This window comes from Grus americana, chromosome 1 (assembly GCF_028858705.1).
Source record: "Grus americana isolate bGruAme1 chromosome 1, bGruAme1.mat, whole genome shotgun sequence".
NCBI lineage: Eukaryota > Metazoa > Chordata > Aves > Gruiformes > Gruidae > Grus > Grus americana.
In genome coordinates, this window is record NC_072852.1 from 71,572,675 (window position 1) to 71,590,802 (window position 18,128).

The window sequence follows — 18,128 nt, forward strand, 5'->3', positions numbered from 1 at the left end:
GTCTCCTGAATTTGAAACATTTATACTTCTGAGCTCCCATTGATTTTTGACTAAGTTTGTAATTCCTCAGTATTTCTAAGCTATAATCTAAGTACAGGTGTGAGAAGTTGGTTTCCTTTGACAGCTTTGGCTCAAACCCTGGACTACACAGTTTTTCTACTTGTCTTACAAAGCCTCTCCTCACTTTATGACTGGAAATTGTTACACTTACTAGATTTGATGTTGACAGTCAAAGGCTTTTGTTTCCTATTATATTTCTAACCTATATATAAAGTTTGGGCATCAGGACAGAAGAGGCAGAAAACTCATATAGTTAAGTAGCCTTAGCCTTGTGGTTTTTTTGTTTTGTTTTTTTTTTTGCATCCATCTATGTTTCTTCTTTCAACAGCAAACTCTCACACCCTTCCACCAGCAGTTTTACTGCATTTTCAGAACTTTAAATACCTTCCCCTCTGCCTAACCTGAGTCCTGGAAGTTGTTTGGCTGTTAAGGCCCCTCTAGTGCTTAATAAGAGCATCAATGAATTATTGCTTGAAAATTGATGACAGGAGGGAATTCAGCAGCATTTTCTAGCCAATGCACCTTATCAAGGCCAGGTACAAAGCCCTCAAGGAACTTCTTGTAACCTACTAAAGCAAGAGTTCTCCCAGTGAAAAATTATGTTAGCACTAAAGAAACCTCAAGCACTTCAATATTACTGCACAGTGCTATATTTTAGGCATTTTCCTTACTAAAAGCCAAAATATTTCAGAAAAGTAACCTCTGAATGCCCAACAATTGTAATATATCTTTTAAGACATTATGTGGCAGAGGAAGAAACAGACCTGTGGAGACCTGGTTTTCATCCTACCTCTTCTCCTTTTAGTCCTCTAAAACAAGCAGTTTGGAATGAGCACCCAAGGCTTTGGTTTTACAGGAGAACAGGCTGGTTTAGGAACATTTTGGGCTAATTCTAGGACAAGGTTGTTTATGTTATCTGGAGACTATTGGACCTTTGTGATTACCTAATTTCACATCCTGAGTAAAACAGGTCAAAAAGCTTTCCTGAAATGAATACTTGTTCCAGCTAGAACTTTTTTTAAGGAGAAAAGGTCATCAACTCTTAAGTCACTTGAAAATCGACATCGAACTGGAGGCTTGCTTTTGCGTACTGAATGGAGAGCTATTCTCCACATCATTCTTGGATAGATTAAAACCAAGACTTACAAGACATTTCAGTATAATATGGTATTAAAAATACTAGAGCAAGAATTTCTGTGGCTCAGGTGTTTCAGCTAGAGCCTCCTCCCTTCATTAGTACCAGCACCAGCCTCAGGTATGTCTCTGTTCTTCAGTTACTGCAACGTGTCATGCAGAAGTCAGCTAGCTTTCTGGCAACTCCTCCAAAACGTCAAATCCAGGAGCTTTTCACTAGGTTCATTCAGAAACAAAAATCTGGTACAGCAGACATGTGAAAGAGGGATAAGATAACCTTTCACTGGAGGCCCCTCTCTCACAATATTGCTCTAGTCCTGCTTTGACCTACAGGGGAATCTGCCACCCTTAGAAAAAGCAAATTGGGAAGTGGCTTTACTTCTGTTTCAGAACAGATTCATTGCTAAACTTCAGTGCCAAATAATTTCAAGTGAATACAGTGCATGTCACGCCAGATACACCAGTCACAATCTATCACAAAATTTCTTGGCTAAACAGCTCTTTGTAACAGAGTAACAGCAGCATTTCCACAGCCTGAGACCACTAACCTGTGGTAGAACCAAACAGAACTCAACTTGCATGGGTACCGTCAGACACTCTACTGGAAGATACATCAGCTGCCTTTGTGATACTGTGCTAGTACCTGGCCACTGCCTAGCAGCAGTAATACCTCCTTCACTCAGTTCAGCCTGGTTAAAGTCACGTGCATACATATGCAACATGGGAATACTTTATATTCCCATAGAAAGAAAATATCTAACTCTACTCCAAAACCAGATGGTATTTCCAGTGTTCCCACTAATCCTTTACAGAACGTTAATGCTCTGACAACTGGAAATCTGTAAGTCTAAATGTACTTCAGTGGTCAGTGTATACCCATTATTCTTGTCGCAGCATCAGTCTTAAGTTAAAACGCTTCTTTTGCTTTCCTGTATGTACCCCTGAAAGCATTCGCAAGTGACAGCAACCTTTCTAAACCTCTGCTGTTACTTGAAATAGGCCAAGTTTTCCCTCATAATATAAGTTTCTTTACGAGTACCTAGAGGTCTAAGCTCTTCTGGCCATGGCTGATGAAGTGGGTGCCCAAGGTCCCAGAGAGGAGTTTGCCCGTTGCCCTGGCATGATGCTGATGCTTTCCTTTTGCAGCTGGAAATACCTCACTTAATACATGTGCTCTCAGATCACATTCACCTTTTTCCTTGACAGTCTCCAAGTAATTGCTAATAGATATCCTGCAGATGGTTTAGATCAGAAGGTTTCTCTCCTTTCCTGTAATTTCCTGCTGATGGACACCTGGAAACTATCTATTCGCTTAACTCTCCATGCTGTCATGTGAGCACCAACGCTGGTTGAAGGGAAGGGAGGAAAGGCCTGGCTGTAGGGAGAACACAAAGCAGCAGCAGCCCAGACTTCAGTGGTCATGAGCTCCCAGTTGTGGTTTTCCTGAGTAAACTCCCTGCAGCTGATGGACGACTATCCAACAGACACATACCTTCGGTTCTCTGCTGAATCATCTATACTATTGACTAAATCAAGCAGCATAAAACAATAAAAACAACTATTAAATTGGAATAACCTCAAAGTTTACCAAATACTCATTGTTTTCATATAGAGGTCCAGATGCTCAATATATTTGGGACACAATCTAAATTCACTTTAAGATTTCCATATTTTTTATATCATATCTAATTTACAAATACATCAACAAATATAGAGAAAGTAAAATAGACTACAGTTTTAATGTAGATCCTTATTACAGAGCAATCAGATCTCAGTTCAATATTGTCTATAAGGTTCGTCCTTGAAAACTGTTATTTTTAAAATACTGAAAATTTCCAGAAAGCTATTTGAATTTCTTCCTCTTACTAGATTTGAATTAAAATATAGTTATAGTCTGGCTTAACACCAACAGCCTATTTATACATTCAATTTTGTTCCTGAAAATAATTGTGAACCTAATTAACTGTTGGCAAAAATATTGGCACTTAGATGTCTACCATATTTGCAGGTGCAGGCATATACTTGGATATCTAAAGCCATCACCTGTACCCACAGGTATTTTTATGCCTCAGGTAATTTATCACTCCTAACAGGAGGCTATTTTAATAAATGAAGCTATTAAGAATAAACCACTGCATATATTCCACTGCTGTTCAACATAACAGGATAGAACATTAATACTAACTTGAAATTTCCATGGTTTTAAGGAGAATTATTATCTGAATGTGCTTTTTGTGTTTTAATACTGATGTTATTTTAAAAACTAGGGTAATTGCAACCTGCTGCGTTATATGCATCTGGTTTGTATAAAACTTAATAACACTCTTAATTAGGCTAATTTAGTCAGATTAATACCTCTGTGTGTGTCAGTACTCACTGTGCTGCTTGCCATGGGGCACTGAATTAATAGTAGCACACTGAGAAAATAGTCATTTATAAATATTTTTGTCTGAGGTTTGTAATGCAGGCTGGAAGATAAAAAAATGTAGGAAGTTTAATGATAGTATCTATTAAAGGGAATAGTTCTAAGTGAATACAGAATGGAAGCTGCTTTTGTGGTGGTACTAGATGCAGCAGATATCAGAAGAGGGTTGCAGAGGACTCCAGATCCTAGAACATAAGGGTAATTAAAAAAACCAAACAACCCCAAACCAACCCCATCCCCCACAAACAGAAGGGGGCCCAAGCCCTACTAAAGCCATCATTACTTCTAGGCTATGAATTTCTCTGAAATGAGCACCAATCTGCAAGCTTGAGTTTACAACGCTTACTGTTGGAAACATTGGGACTCACAACAAAGACGACTTCTCTGTACCACTTCTATGAGAAAGAGATAATACTTCACCTCTGTAGACTCCACTTTACTTTGAGTGTACAATAAGGTATGTTTCAGTTTAGGATTTTAATAAATAAAATTACTAACCTCCTGGAAAATTCTCCCATATTAGATAGTCAAATGAAAATTCTAGTACTAGAGAGGAAAGCTGTACCTCTCCAAATAACCTTCCACCTGTGAAGTGTCCAGCCTGCTCAACAGGAACAGCAGTCCAGTGATAATACATCCATTTGCTTTACATAGTTGTCTGCATGTTTTCTTTTGCTTGCCAGTTCTAAAAAACACCTATTGCAGACACAGAATTAGACTAGATACTTTTATTTCACTTGGGATGAAACTAGAATACGCTGTACTAGTGATAACACAATTTCACTCTTACAAGCTGCAATCCTAATGTTGATCCAGTTATAGCATAAAAATGTAAGAAAAACAAAGCCTTTATTCGTAACCTAGTTATTTAAATCCAAACTCATGATTTTGAGCAACAGATCGTTTCTCCAGTGTCAGAGGGCAATTGGAGGACTCTCCCATCCCCAAAAAAGACTTCCAAAGTAAATTAACTTTCCAAAAGTAAATGGATAAATAAACATATAGAAGAGAACCAAGTCAGAATAAGTCTCAAGCCTAAATCATTTGTACCATTTCTCTCACCAGTTCCTTAGGATGATTCCTAGTTTTTTGTGAGAGTGTGTCAAAATATTTTATTTGTCAGAAGAGCCTCAATCTCTGTCCTAAACAAAAGCTATGCATTTTTTCTTTCCATCTACTATGTCTTTTCAGGACTGTCTTTTCAGCAATTCTTTTGAAATATATTCACCTCAGAATCACCCCAAAACAAGTCCATCTTAATATTTATAGCCAGAAATAATTGTATAGGATCATCTATCACCTCCTGCAGTTTCTCTTTCAAAAACAGAATACATCATATCAAAACTGTATAAACACATGTACTTTATACGTACCAATGTAAATCGTTGGAGAATGTCCAGTGTCCTTGGAACTAAAGAGACACGAGTTAATGCATTCCAAAATTGGAACAAGAACCAGTAGTGGCACGATGCTTATCACATTCATTGCTGCAACTGGCAAGACAAATCCACTGAAGTGCAAGTTGGAATTCATGGTTTGGAGATAGTATCCTGAAGGAATCTATATTGAAAAATAACCCCCCACACTCCATTAGTATACCAGGTACCTTTCATGGATAAGATTTTTACCATATTTGGAAGCTTCTCCAAGTCTTTTTCTTCTGAAAGTCACAGTAAACCAAATACCTGCTGGCCAAAAGGAACGACCATTCATGATGAAAGCTTTTCAGATAGCAACATTCTCATTCTCTACCAGAATATAACATTTTCATAGAATCATAGAATGGTTTGGGTTGGAAGGGACCTTAAAGATCATCTAGTTCCAACCCCCCTGCTGCAGGCAGGGACACCCTCCACTAGAATTTTCCTTCCATTTAATTTGCTCCTGAGTTTAACAAATCTAAGCAGCAGTCCATGAGTTTATTTGATCATCCCTAGTTAGAGCTGTCAGCCAATATACTAAATGGTTCTGCCTAATACTTTCAACACTGTCAGTGAGAAGTGACCAACAGAACAGAATTTTAGAATAACAAGATGCAGAGTTATTTTGAACTTCTGATTGTGTGCTCAAGGTGGGAGTAATCTTTAAGACACTCTTGCCAGCACATGGCTTTAAAAGCTACAAGGAATGAAGATTTGGCCACAGTCTTAGAACCAGCTTAAAGTAACTGACAGCCATAGCAGCTATATAGAAGGTTTTCTTTTACTTTTAGGAATTGAAAACGGAAGAAAATGAATAATCATTTGAGGAACCCACCAATAGCAGTCATCAGGGTATGAAAGTAGATTTGTAAGACTGTCTCTTACTTCAAGAGCAAACAATTCCTCCTGTTTGTGTGAAGCTCTACAGAAGATCTGTTGAGTTTATTTAACAAAAAAAAAAATCACAATGGCTTCTACCAACAGATTTTTCAGTTTGGTTTTTTTTTGAGGAAGTTTGATTAACTAAGCATTGCAATTTCATTTTCAGCAGGGAGTTATAATACACTCCATTGTACAGACTGATGGGAAAAAGAAAGAGCGGTAATGAGCAATTTGCAGAGTACAGTCATGACAGAGCTGGATGTAGAACGGGTTTGTTTCTTTCTGTTTTTTAGAGAGTTCTCAATTCCTGCAGCATTCTGCATGGCTCTTCAACATGGACTGGTAATGCCAAATCCAGGTAGAATATTACTGCTTTATAGCTGTCTCAAAATTAATGTATATTTAGTAACTGAGCTCACGTAGGGTTTCTCATCAATGGTTATAGTCAACCCTACTCACTGGAGTCTGTTCAGTACTAAAGAATTACTCAAACAGTAGTTCTTAATAAAAATATTTTTCACCTACATTCCACCTCCAAAAGAAGCTGTAAATTGTAAAAGGGTGAATAAATGGCAACAGAACTATGAAAGATCAGAATTGAGCCAAATTTTGTTGGTTTCTTCTTTCCACTGCCTATTGCAAATCCAAATTGACTTCTTAATAGGAATTAAAATATCATCAACATGAATCACAAGCACTGGAAGCTGCTAACTTAATAATATGGAGAAAATACTATTAATCTTTACAAAAAAGATACTGATCTATCGCCTAGTATAAGAAAGAGCCTTAAACTTATTGGAAATTTTGCTGAAGGAATAAGTAATCTCTTTCAGCAGTGCAAATACTTTTATCTTTTCTAGATATCTACCTGATTATTACAACTGTAATTGATGATATCTGATTCATTTCCGTTTGGTCATTAATGCACAGCCTCGGCCATACGTGTCCATTTGTTGGTTTGAGGTCTGGGTCTTTTTGTTTGCTTGGAGTTTGTTGTGCTTGGGGGAAGTGGGGGGGAGGGAAGAGGAGAAAGAATGAGGCAGGTGGATGGGAACGTAGAATGATGGCAAGATGGAGTGTCAATAAAGCAGTATAAGCTACATATTTGTAAAAATTTCCTTAAGCAGCATTTTAACACCAATAAGTAAAAATTGATTTGAGCCAGCTCATAAATTTGTTATGCCAGTTGCCAAAGGGTAATCTACCTGAAACTCCTGCTTAGCCAGGATCATCCAGACAGAAATGAACCTGAAGGAATCATGTCAGCTTAAGTAGCTTCTTGACACATTTACATTTATATAACATACAGGCACTCAGAAGCAGAAAGAACCATGTAGCCTGACAGAGAGGCTGTGAAAGGACTGCTTCTTTCCACAAGTGGAAAACCACCCATTTCTAGTGTAGGTACACTGGCCTCGTAAATCCCGCCAAAACAGTAAGAGAAATAGGCAACCAAAAGAGCAAATAAAGATTTTCTACCTCTCCCAAAGAGTGGGTGAACATTTAAGAGATTGGAAAATTACATTTTTTCAAAAGAGTGCTGAGCCCGACTCTCTGATAACTGTAACACAGCAGTGTGAGGAGCACAGGACTCCAGCACTAGATGTTTCAGCCAGCAAGGGTTCAGAGAAAAGAGTAGCAAGCAGTCACACAAGCTCCTTCATGAGTCTTAATCAAGTTGATTTTACTTATTTGAGATGAGAGGATATAACAAGGTATATTCTCAGGTAATTAAAAGTACTCTGCAAAGTTGCTCTGCTGGTAAAGCAACAGTAAAAAAACCATGCCTAGAAACATAGTAGTAAACACGTGTCATAGTATTTGTCAAGATGTTTTGTTTAAAAGCTGTGTACCCACCTGCATAATACATGTTCTGTATAGAATTTGGAAAGCAAACAACGGGAAGAGCCTGGCAAGTGACTTTGTGCTTTCCACTTGAGTCTCACTGTACTGACCACCATAGTTTTCCTTGGCATGATCTAGCCAGCTTGTCACGCCTCCACTAAAGTAGCGATATCGCACACAGCACGTTTTCAGTGCACTAGCAATTACCCCAAAAGTCGTCAGCAGGGAACTGTCTGCAAACAATCAGAGACATTAGTCATTGGTATGTTTTTAGTGGCTGCCAAAATAAACAAGACAAGACAAATCACTTTGGGAGGGAAAAATCTATTCCGATATATTAATCTCTAGGTCTTTTTTTTTTTTTTTGGGGGGGGGGGGGGGGGGGGGGGGGAAGGGCAATAACAGTCTGGATTTGTTCCAAAACATTCCTTTTCGGAAACCAGTTGGTTCTCAACCTAACTGTTACAAAAGCAATCCAACCCAACATCCACAGAGAAAAGTGCTTTGTGCTACCAATTATTTAACACACCACAACAATCTGTTGCTGTGGTTGAGCACGTAAAGCATCACTTTGCTTTGCTTTTGCGTTCTATCAATTGAATGAGGTTAGTTTTCAATTAAAGACAATACTGAAATATTGCATATCTGCTGAAGTCCAACAAGGGAGGATAGTAGTGAAGTGAGAAGGAAAGGGAGCTCAGAAGAGGGCTGATGAGACAGAGAATTTTCATGGATGCATTTCAAAGCCAGAAATATTTATCTCAGGACTTCCCAGTAGCATCCTGTGGGAGACAAGTTTCCAATCTAGTATTTGGCATATTAAAACTTGCACACTGGTTACTGGGTTCAGGAATTGCTAACTTTGTTCTCAGACTCAGAGGAAATTGAACTAAAACAAGGACAAACCTGTTAGCTTTAAACTTGGGAATGCAGATTCATTTACCTTTGGTAAGTTGCCGATCCATGCAAATAGGGGTTATATCACTTCTCTGCTTTCTGAGAGTGTTGAAGCTCTACAATAACTGGGGTATCTATAAATAAATACTTTCCAAAAACTAAGGTGAACTAAGAAGATTGTAGAGGGAAAATGTCTCCCTACTATGGAAATTATTTTCTAGAAATATTCATTGACACCTATTGGAAGCACTTGCTCTAGAGTACTGAGAAAGGGCATTTTACTTGATAACTAACATTTGCTGTTTAGCATTAACCTGTAGACTGTTGGAATTGTTGAATAAAATCTGAAATAGCATATCAAAGCTTGCAAACACAGAGAGTTGGTACAGTTTTTGTTGTTCTGTATGACTACCAGGCAACTATTCTTACCACTCACTGTAAGCGACATTTAAGTTTAGGATTTAGACTATTCCAGGACCAAATCTGAAGACTCAAAGAAAAATCTGCAGACTTCCAGAGTGACTTGACTAAGAAGCTAACCAGAAAACAAGTGGGACTTGGGGCTCTTGTCAAAGCAGAGCTATTTTCAGAAGTAAAAAAACCCCAGGTAGCAGAAAAGTCAGTATCAGCTCAGCTCACTGGCAGAGCTAGTAATTACATGGTTTAGGTCAGAGAAGTGATAATCTTTTGCTTCATCATACACTAGAGGTTGGACATTCACAAAGAAGGAATGAAAAGCTGTAAAATGGTGTTATTACTGCTCTACAATGGTTTGAACTCAGTCAATGTTGATTTCAGAAGCTGCACCTCACGACAAGACCAGCACGCAGCTCAAACAAAGCGACACCACGGCTGTGTCCTGGTTTATCTGACCTAGTGTCAAAGATGGCCATGGCCATCTCCTTTCCTTTGGGCAGACTCTTCTTACTTCCTTCTATTACATAAAGAAAAGCAACAAACCGCAAACCTAAAATAGACAAAAAACCCTGACATTTCACTGCCTTTCCTAATGGACCAGCTGAGGCCCTCTTTAATGTAATTTCAGTCAACTATCCAGGAAACATTATTTTGTATGAAGCAAAACAGACAGCTATATTATTTAGCTGTGTTTCTCAACATGGAATTCCAGCAGATTATAAGACCTAGTAAAGTGGGAAGATAAAGCTGCTTGAAGCTGTAGTTCAAAAAGCAACTTGAATGATACAGATACCTAATTAATATCAAGAACATTTTGCCAATGATGTATTTAGAATAAGTATTTCACCCCTTCTTTAAAAGAAAAGGAGTAAACCCCACAGAACTCCATAGTGGTAAATTCTTCAAATTACAAATCTGATCGGCTAGTAAGAGACATGTTTAAAAGAATAAATATTTATATCAGTACCTATTGCATAGATCAACATCATATACTCTATACTTGTATTTCATGTTTTCTTAAAAAAATAAAATCTATCTATATAGATATTAAATGGCATCTTTCAGAAGGCAATTTTCCTTCTCCTTTATACTTCAGTCCTTGGCTGTAATGTTCTGCTACTTTGACCTTGATCTAATCATGAATATCTATGCCACTTAATTACAATAAAAAGCCTACATTGCACCCTAGATGGCAGATACACATTTTTTCTTCATCTCTGGTCACCTGCCAGTCCTCAAAATTATAGCAGTGGGAGGAAATGCAAATGAAGTCCATGCTTGACAGCTAAACATAATTGAATGCATGATCCATATTTGAAGAGTTACCTTAAAATAAAAAAGGCAGCATATAAAAAAATTATTTAAGGTCACCTATGGATTTGAATTATACTTCTGAAGAACTCCCAATTTCATCATCTCACTGGAAGGTACAAATTATATTATCTTATCTTTTATTTTGACTAAGGAGATGATAAAAACTTTGCAGATAGTGTAGAGATTGGCATTCTGCAAAGACATGGAAAATATATGATAAATCAAAAACCACTCATGGGCAAAAACACTTGATACAAAAATACATTCTGCTAGTTTTAATGATGGCCAAGATAGACATAATCTACAAATTTGTGTTATTCCACTTAGTAGAATTAAACTAGTTTGGTATTAAACTGCAGATTTAGTGCATATGAAATAGTCCAGCTCAGGGGTGGATGCTAAAGAATCTTTTTACCTTCCCAGGTTGTAAAACCTGTGGTGAGCCCCAGCGAGCCAGACAGCCACCATTCTCTCCATAAGAAGCTAGCTAATTTGATGCTACTCTTTGCAGACCTCAGTTGCATATTATCATGACGTTTTGGAGGCATTGTGGAGAGGATGCATTTCTTTAGCTCTATTTGTTTTGAATAAATGTCTCTAGTGACATCCTCACTATGATATTCCCAGGCAATTGATTTATGCATTCATTCCCTCACTGCTAATGTATTTTTGCTTAGATTACACTTATAACAAAAAGACTGAAATAACAACTTGCTTTCAGTTTCTGGGTTCTGTTGGAAAAAGAATGGCAAGGTTTGGGCACTTACAGCTTTATTCAAGTCACCTAAGCTCCACTTACATTTCTGTGCTTGGTCAATGGAGAGGGGTTGTGGCCATCAAAGGATTTTGAAGAGCTCAGGTACTAAGCGGTAAGGCTCCAGTAGTGTAAGAACTTCTTTTGTTTTAAAATATCTCCACAGTCTGCACAGGAACTATTTCAGTATTTCTAGTTATTTTCAAATGTGTAAAAACACTTAATGTTGTATAGGCAAGCATGTTGAAAAAACAATAAGCATCAGACATTCTGCAAGATAAAGGCATTATAGAACAACTTTGCATATGATACCTCTTCCTGCACAGGCAAATGCTTTGACATGTCTTGACATGACAAAATATACATAAGTTCACCAGAGACTGCTTTCCACTTTTTCAGCCTATTCAGAATCTCCAGGTCTATCTTTACAGAGGATGGATGTTTCCACTTACAGACAGATCTTGTAGAGCTAAAACCCAAGTATCTCCAACCAAACAGGGCAGTATTGTGAAAGAACTCATTTAGATATACAAGCTGATCTCTTCTGTGAAAATAATCTCTAAAGCTATTTCCTAAGATACAGTTGCCTCTTACCTGTTTTGGGTTTGTAAATCATTTCACCGCGCACCATGTGAATTGTGATAATAGCCATAAGCACGGACACAAATGGAATAAGAAAACCAAGGTTCCTGGCCACCGACTGCTGGATATAAGAAATGCTGACAAAGACAACTGCTGAATTTAAGTTAATCAGCCAATAAAACCTAGTACACACAGACAAGAGAGAAGAGGGGAGAGGCTGAATAATATAAGGCCTTTACAGAAGATTGGAACATTAAATTAAAGGCACAGTTAAGTAGAGTAAGCATAGACAGCATCAGTACCATGTGCACGTTGACACCACAATAAACATCAAATTTCACTTGGATGTCTCAGCTCCAAGAGATATATGATTAAAGTAACTGTACTAAGGCAGTATAGCTGAACAAATTATCAATCTAGTACTGGAAATATTTTTGTGGATCAGACTAATTAAATACATCAACATTTACCATTTACACATTTACTATCTGGTAAGTTTTGTATATGCAGTATCATCAAACCCCATACTCCAAGCTTAAGACAGAAGTGTCTTAATGCCACCATCCCGTGTTGTCATGGTTTAACCCCAGATGGCAACTAATTTAAGAAATATTAGAATTCGTCAGTAGGGATGGCTTTTCCAAGGCTCTGCATAAATTTTTATTAGCTTCTTGGAAATATCTTGATAAGAAGGTTCGCCAAAATAATTTGCCTTTGGCAGTAGAGGTGCTTCCCAAGTAAGCCCCTCCTATGCTCACAAGATATTCAAATGAAAATCATATGCTCTCAGAAGCAGATAGCATACCACTAGCGATAGTACAATGACAACAGCACAACGAATATGCTTTAGTGAATTATAAGGACAGCAAAAAGCAACCCCCAAAAATGCCAAAACAATGCATTTCCCTGATAGGATGCAAAAGGATAAATACTAGCAAATTACTTTATTTCTGCACAGTTAGGAGTATATTGGCACCACACTTTTTTCCTTGGATTCTGACTCCCGCGTAACACGTTAAATCATGACTTCTAAAATTCAGCTTTTTTGAGTAGTTAACTGTATAGCTATTTATTAAAGTGAAACATAAGTGAAGTGAAACAAAGTGTACTGTATTTATTCTTCTACTGCATAACCCTCTTCTCACAACATGCCTGACCAATTTTTACTCTACTATTCATAATTACAAGTGTTTCAGTTATAACCCCTCTAACTTCTTTTAAATTCTAAGGTGCTCCCCTTACACTGTTCTTCAGGCCACTTGTGTTGTCTTTTCGCTTTCAGCGGAGCTTTAACCAAGGTTTCCCTTAAAACATAACTCACACAAAACAGGGGTTTGAGGCTACAGAGCAGACTCGATGAATATTCAGCATCTCAGAGAAGAGAGATGAGATTTAGGGAGGATCTACTTTGTTGGAGTCACAGTTTCCAAAAATACCAACTGTTGGGGATCAGTATGCTACTTCATTTTAACAGTCAGAGTCAGTCATCCAGCAATTTTTGCTTCAGATTTGACTCTGGCTTGCAAACTTCACCTTTGAAATTTTAAGTTAAGAGTTTCAACTTTGACTAAACTTTCAAGTTGGCTTTAAAGACAACAACTGTATTATAAACAAAGAAGAGGGATCAATAATGGAGTAGTACTACCTCAGTATATCACAGATTACATTTTGTAAGCAAATGCAAGAGGAGATTCCTTCACCTTTGCTAGAACCTTAGTAAAATGGTTTCATTTTAAGATGAAATATACATTCATACATAACTATACAGCTTATACATATTGCTTGATGAAGCAAAGCTTGCTTTCCTGTCTGGTGTCACTTCTACTTCACGTATGCTGTTTGGACTTCAGTTTTTATGTCTCCTAATTCATCTAGAATTACCTTCTCAACAATAAAAGAAAAATCTTAACACATTGTAGAAAATCAGTGACCCCTCAACAATGCAAGTCCCAAGCTTTCTGGCTTGATCCCTCCTCAGCTGCAAATGAGCGGGTAGGGCAGGAGTGAGGTATCAGCCTATACTGCAGCTCCCTGTATCAGCAATCACAGCAAAATGTTTTGAACTGAAAATCCTAAGAGGATCGAAAGACTCTCTTGACACATAGGAGAGTTCCTCAACCCCATTTCATTAATTAAAATGACTTCTAGGTGGCCTGCCATAACTGCCAAGACAAACCATGTCATACTGCAAGTTACAGTATGGAAGTACCTGCTGTACTCCTTCCATTTGTTCTGACGTTGCCCATTACATCACATCTAGCTAGTGCCAAGAAAGAAAAACCTTTATCACGTCAGAAGTATGGACCTTGGTAACGCTACTCAGGTCTGTTCAGTTACAAAGACAACACGCTCTCACCCTGCTAAGGGATGTGAGATGACAACAGGGCTGTGCAGCAGTAGGCATGGGAACATGCTTATGCAGCTTGCCTCACAGGACCCCAGGCAAGTGGCGGAAGAAAAATGACGTACTCCACCAGGGCAAACGCAGTGCTGCCGAGAGCCGCGCAGCAGCAGCTCTCCTGGAACCAGCAAGGACAGGCACAGCAGCGAGCTCTCCTGCTTCACACGTTTCTCTGAAGTCACACCAAAACATGTCCAAAGTTCCAAACCAATTGCTGTTTCCTTTAAGTAATTTACATTTTCAGGAGATGCTACTCCTCAGAATCATGGACTTTCCCCCTCCACTGAAAGCAGTCTCTGGGCACTTTGGAATTATGTTATTCTGTGATTATGGTATAGTTGGAGGGATTTGTACATACACATGTTGACCCCTGTTCAACTAAAGCTTTTAAAAAATAGTTACACAACTGGGTCAGCTAGAACTTGTGCCAAAGTTTTGAAACAATTCCTAACTGACAATTTTTAAATTAGAAGTTTCAGTGGCTGTTTTCCAAACTTTCTAAAGTGTGCCTGAGCTCCCTGAAATCCTGACACGCTTCATGACTCTACGACTGTTTCACTGGATGTAGAATCCTTGAGTACAGTGGGGTGCTTTTGTTTTTCAGCACCATATAGCAAAATACTGTAAGACTGAGACGTAAAGCTCCTGTCCCCTCACAGAAGTGAGAACAAAAAAAACCCCAATGTGTTTTAGCAATCGCTATGGACCAGACGAGAAAGATAAACTAACCACAATACCCACCTCAGAATTTTGGGATTTGCTCCCATCATACAGCAGCAGACCAGAACCTACACAAACAAAACCACATCTTGCTGGCTCTCATATACCACAGCTATCTAATATTGCAATATTTGGACTTGCATTGCGTGAAGTGTCTCAGAGATCCCAGTAGGGCATAGCTGAGTTAGTTAACTATGTCAAACCAAATATCATGTCCAGCTTCGCAGGGAAGAGCTCCTTCCTGGAGCTTCAGCACTCTGAGGTCTCCTCACAATGAGAGCCAAATGCCAACTTGGGAGGTTCATTTCAAGAATGCAGTCTAGATACAAACCTAAATGCTATTGTGCCACACCCACAAAACCCTAATACTTATTATAACATTTTACAGAAATATATTCATTGTGATAACTTTGAAGAAGTGACATCCAGGTGACTTCTTATTTAAAAGTATTGTTCATGTTTATACAGTACTCAAAAAGTTTTTACTCAGTGTAACAATTGAGACGAACCTGATGAATGAAATAATTTGAGATCAAGGAAAATATAGGAAAATATTACAAAATTGACCTTTTGTCACTTTTTGGATTAATTTTGAAGATTCAGTAGATTTCTTGTTACTTGAAATATTATTTGCTTTTAAGCATGCTTAGCTCTCACAATTTAAGTTTTGGTTTATCCAAACTCAGACCCAGATATTCCATGTATGAACCACTATCCAAGCTATGTATTTTTCTGTACTACAGCTTTATAGGAGGAGGTAATTTTTTTCAGAATCACTATGGAGTTCTCTGCAAAGGGGAAAAAAACCCCCAAAGGGGTAGAAAATCACTTTTAAAAGTGAAAGTAACGTGTGTCCAGGATAACAGCAGATACTGATCTGCAGTATATGGACAGAAAAATTATTGAGAGGGGAAGGGGAAATACTATTCGTCCCGTTTTCTCCACTTTTTTTTTTTTAATACAGCAGATCAGTAAAGACACAACACTGCTAAGTCTCATCCCTAGTCTGGATTGCACCCTTTGCTCTCATAGACAGAATTTACTCCTCCTGCTGCAAAAATAATACCACTCCATAACCTTAGAAAAGCAGAAACCCTTAGGAAAACTTAGTCCAGCAGAATCCAAGTCTCTTCTTCACTTAGCATTGGTATATTCTGTTTATTTAAAAGGTCATACTCGTACTAGGGGTTAGAACCAGGCCCTAGATGTGCAAAGCAATCTTCTTCAAGGATTGAATTAGACAACAGGTAATTACAGGGTCTTTTAACCCAATCTTTAACCCAGTAATTTCAATTGTTTAAACAGAACTTGGCTAAGTACACAGACTCAAACTCACCAAGAGTATGCAACCACCTCATTTTATATTATTTTAAAATTCAATGCTGTGAAAGTACCTACCAATCAAATAGCCCCTTCTCAGACGCCACTGCAAAAATTATTAATTTTTTTTTAATTGCACATGTGCCTTTCTTGATATTTCCAAAGTTCCAAGAACTGATCCATTTGGATTCCCCCAAGGAACTTTTTATTCGTATTATGTCTCCTTTGTAATCAACACTGAGAAATGTCACTTTGATTAAACACAATTCTGAATGGCTAAGACCACAGTACAATAAATTCTCCAGAGCTATCTTTCAGAACAACTGATTGCTCTCCAGTCTTAATCCCCCAGAGTCTTATTTAATCAAAATGATGTTGCTAATTAAGGATTAAAACTCAGAATAGAGTAAAAAGGACGGAGTTTTTTTCCTCTTCTCTCCTATAGGCAGGTCAAGGAGGCAGTATCTGCTCTAAGGAACTAAACAGTCTCATCCACCTTTGCTAAAGCTGCCTTATTCACTGAACTTTGGATTTAATTCAAAACTCTTTGATATTAACATAATTGGAGGAAAAAAGAATAGCCAGGAAAGCCATTCCCAAAGGAAGACAGAGCTGATTCACTAAGATCTTCATTGATTCTTCAGCACTGCATTGTCAATATGCAAATGTGCTCAGTTTTGATTTTAATAACTGTGCATGTACAGGGAAAGAAGAGAAAAGGAGCGGTTTAGGACTTATTTCACCCTGCCTCAGAGCAGGAATCTGGAGGTTCCCACTGTGACTTCTTTGATCCTTATTCCACAGTTTAACCAGAAGGTTCAGGTGATTTTATACAGCACTCTGTATAGTGCTACAGAAGTGGTAAAGGCAAATATATCATAAAAACTAACCTCTGTGACACACACAGAGAGAAAAATAGTTAATATGCAAAAAATTCTAGTTTTAAGAACCATTTTAGGAGCATTTTCTCCTCAACATTTTCTGAAAAAACTTTAAAATATTCAAACTGATACACAAGTGGTACCTAACATTCAACTGATATGTAAGTGGTTTATCTGATGTGAAAACTTCACAGCAACAGAGCTGAAACAATACAGCAGCTCCCTCCCACTGAGCTTAGCAGTTAGAGAACTACTGTATTCCAACAAATTAGCAGACTCTACTGCTACCTGTCATTGCTAAATATTTACTGTGATGTAAATTCTACTATATCATTAAATTTTGCCACTGTTAATTAGGGAGGAACAGTAAAATGTCTGAAAGGGATAGACATGTTAAAGGTAGAAAACCAAATGGAATATGTTGTTCTAACAGCAGCTAGGCTATCAAGTCTGTAAGCATTTGGGCAAATCAGTTAATCCTCATTCTAATCGAAGATTTCTGTAGGAGGTCAAAAGAGATGATCACCTACTGGTCCTAGCAAAAGGAAAAATTTAGGAAAAGTTTTTACAGAAATTCTTGGAAACTCTTCCAAAATCTAAATATTTTGCAGTTAAAAACAAAACGTGAAACCCACCATCTGTCGAATCTGTCTTGTAAATCAGCAGTGAATTTCAAGGCAATACTCTACCATCCCCAAGAGATATTTAGCTGACATTAAGTTACCAACCAGTTGAAAAAAGAAAGAAGTTCCTTTGGTCCACAGTCTTCAAGGTTATATGCACTTAATGGACAAACTATAGCTCTTATGCCTCCTATTCCCAGACTAGCAGTGAGCAGTGCAAAGTAGAATACTATTTTCTGCTCCCTTTTGGTTAAGGTATGAAGAATATGTCGTCTGTCGATGTAAATATCTTCAAAAGGGAATGCCACAACAGGTAATAGGGCTGTGCCTGGAATTGGAAAGAAAATTGTCATCTGGATTAGAATCAGACTGATGAATAAGACATATATTTTTAAGCAGTTATGTTGAAAAAAATCAGATACACAACAAAGCAGTGCAAAGAGGAAGTCTTA

The 18,128-nt window shown here is 37.9% G+C and overlaps 1 protein-coding gene across 1 annotated transcript in view; it reads right to left on the reverse strand.

Annotated features, from left to right (window-relative positions):
• Window positions 1-18,128, reverse strand: part of SLC15A5 (solute carrier family 15 member 5) — a 36,150-nt gene that overhangs the window by 16,005 nt on the left and 2,017 nt on the right. Inside the window, exons 2-5 of the mRNA XM_054848758.1 lie at window positions 17,782-18,004; window positions 11,744-11,913; window positions 7,780-8,000; window positions 4,993-5,179 (exon numbers count right to left, since the gene is read on the reverse strand). Of these exons, the coding sequence (XP_054704733.1) occupies window positions 4,993-5,179; window positions 7,780-8,000; window positions 11,744-11,913; window positions 17,782-18,004 (801 nt within the window). The remainder of the gene's footprint in view (window positions 1-4,992; window positions 5,180-7,779; window positions 8,001-11,743; window positions 11,914-17,781; window positions 18,005-18,128) is intronic.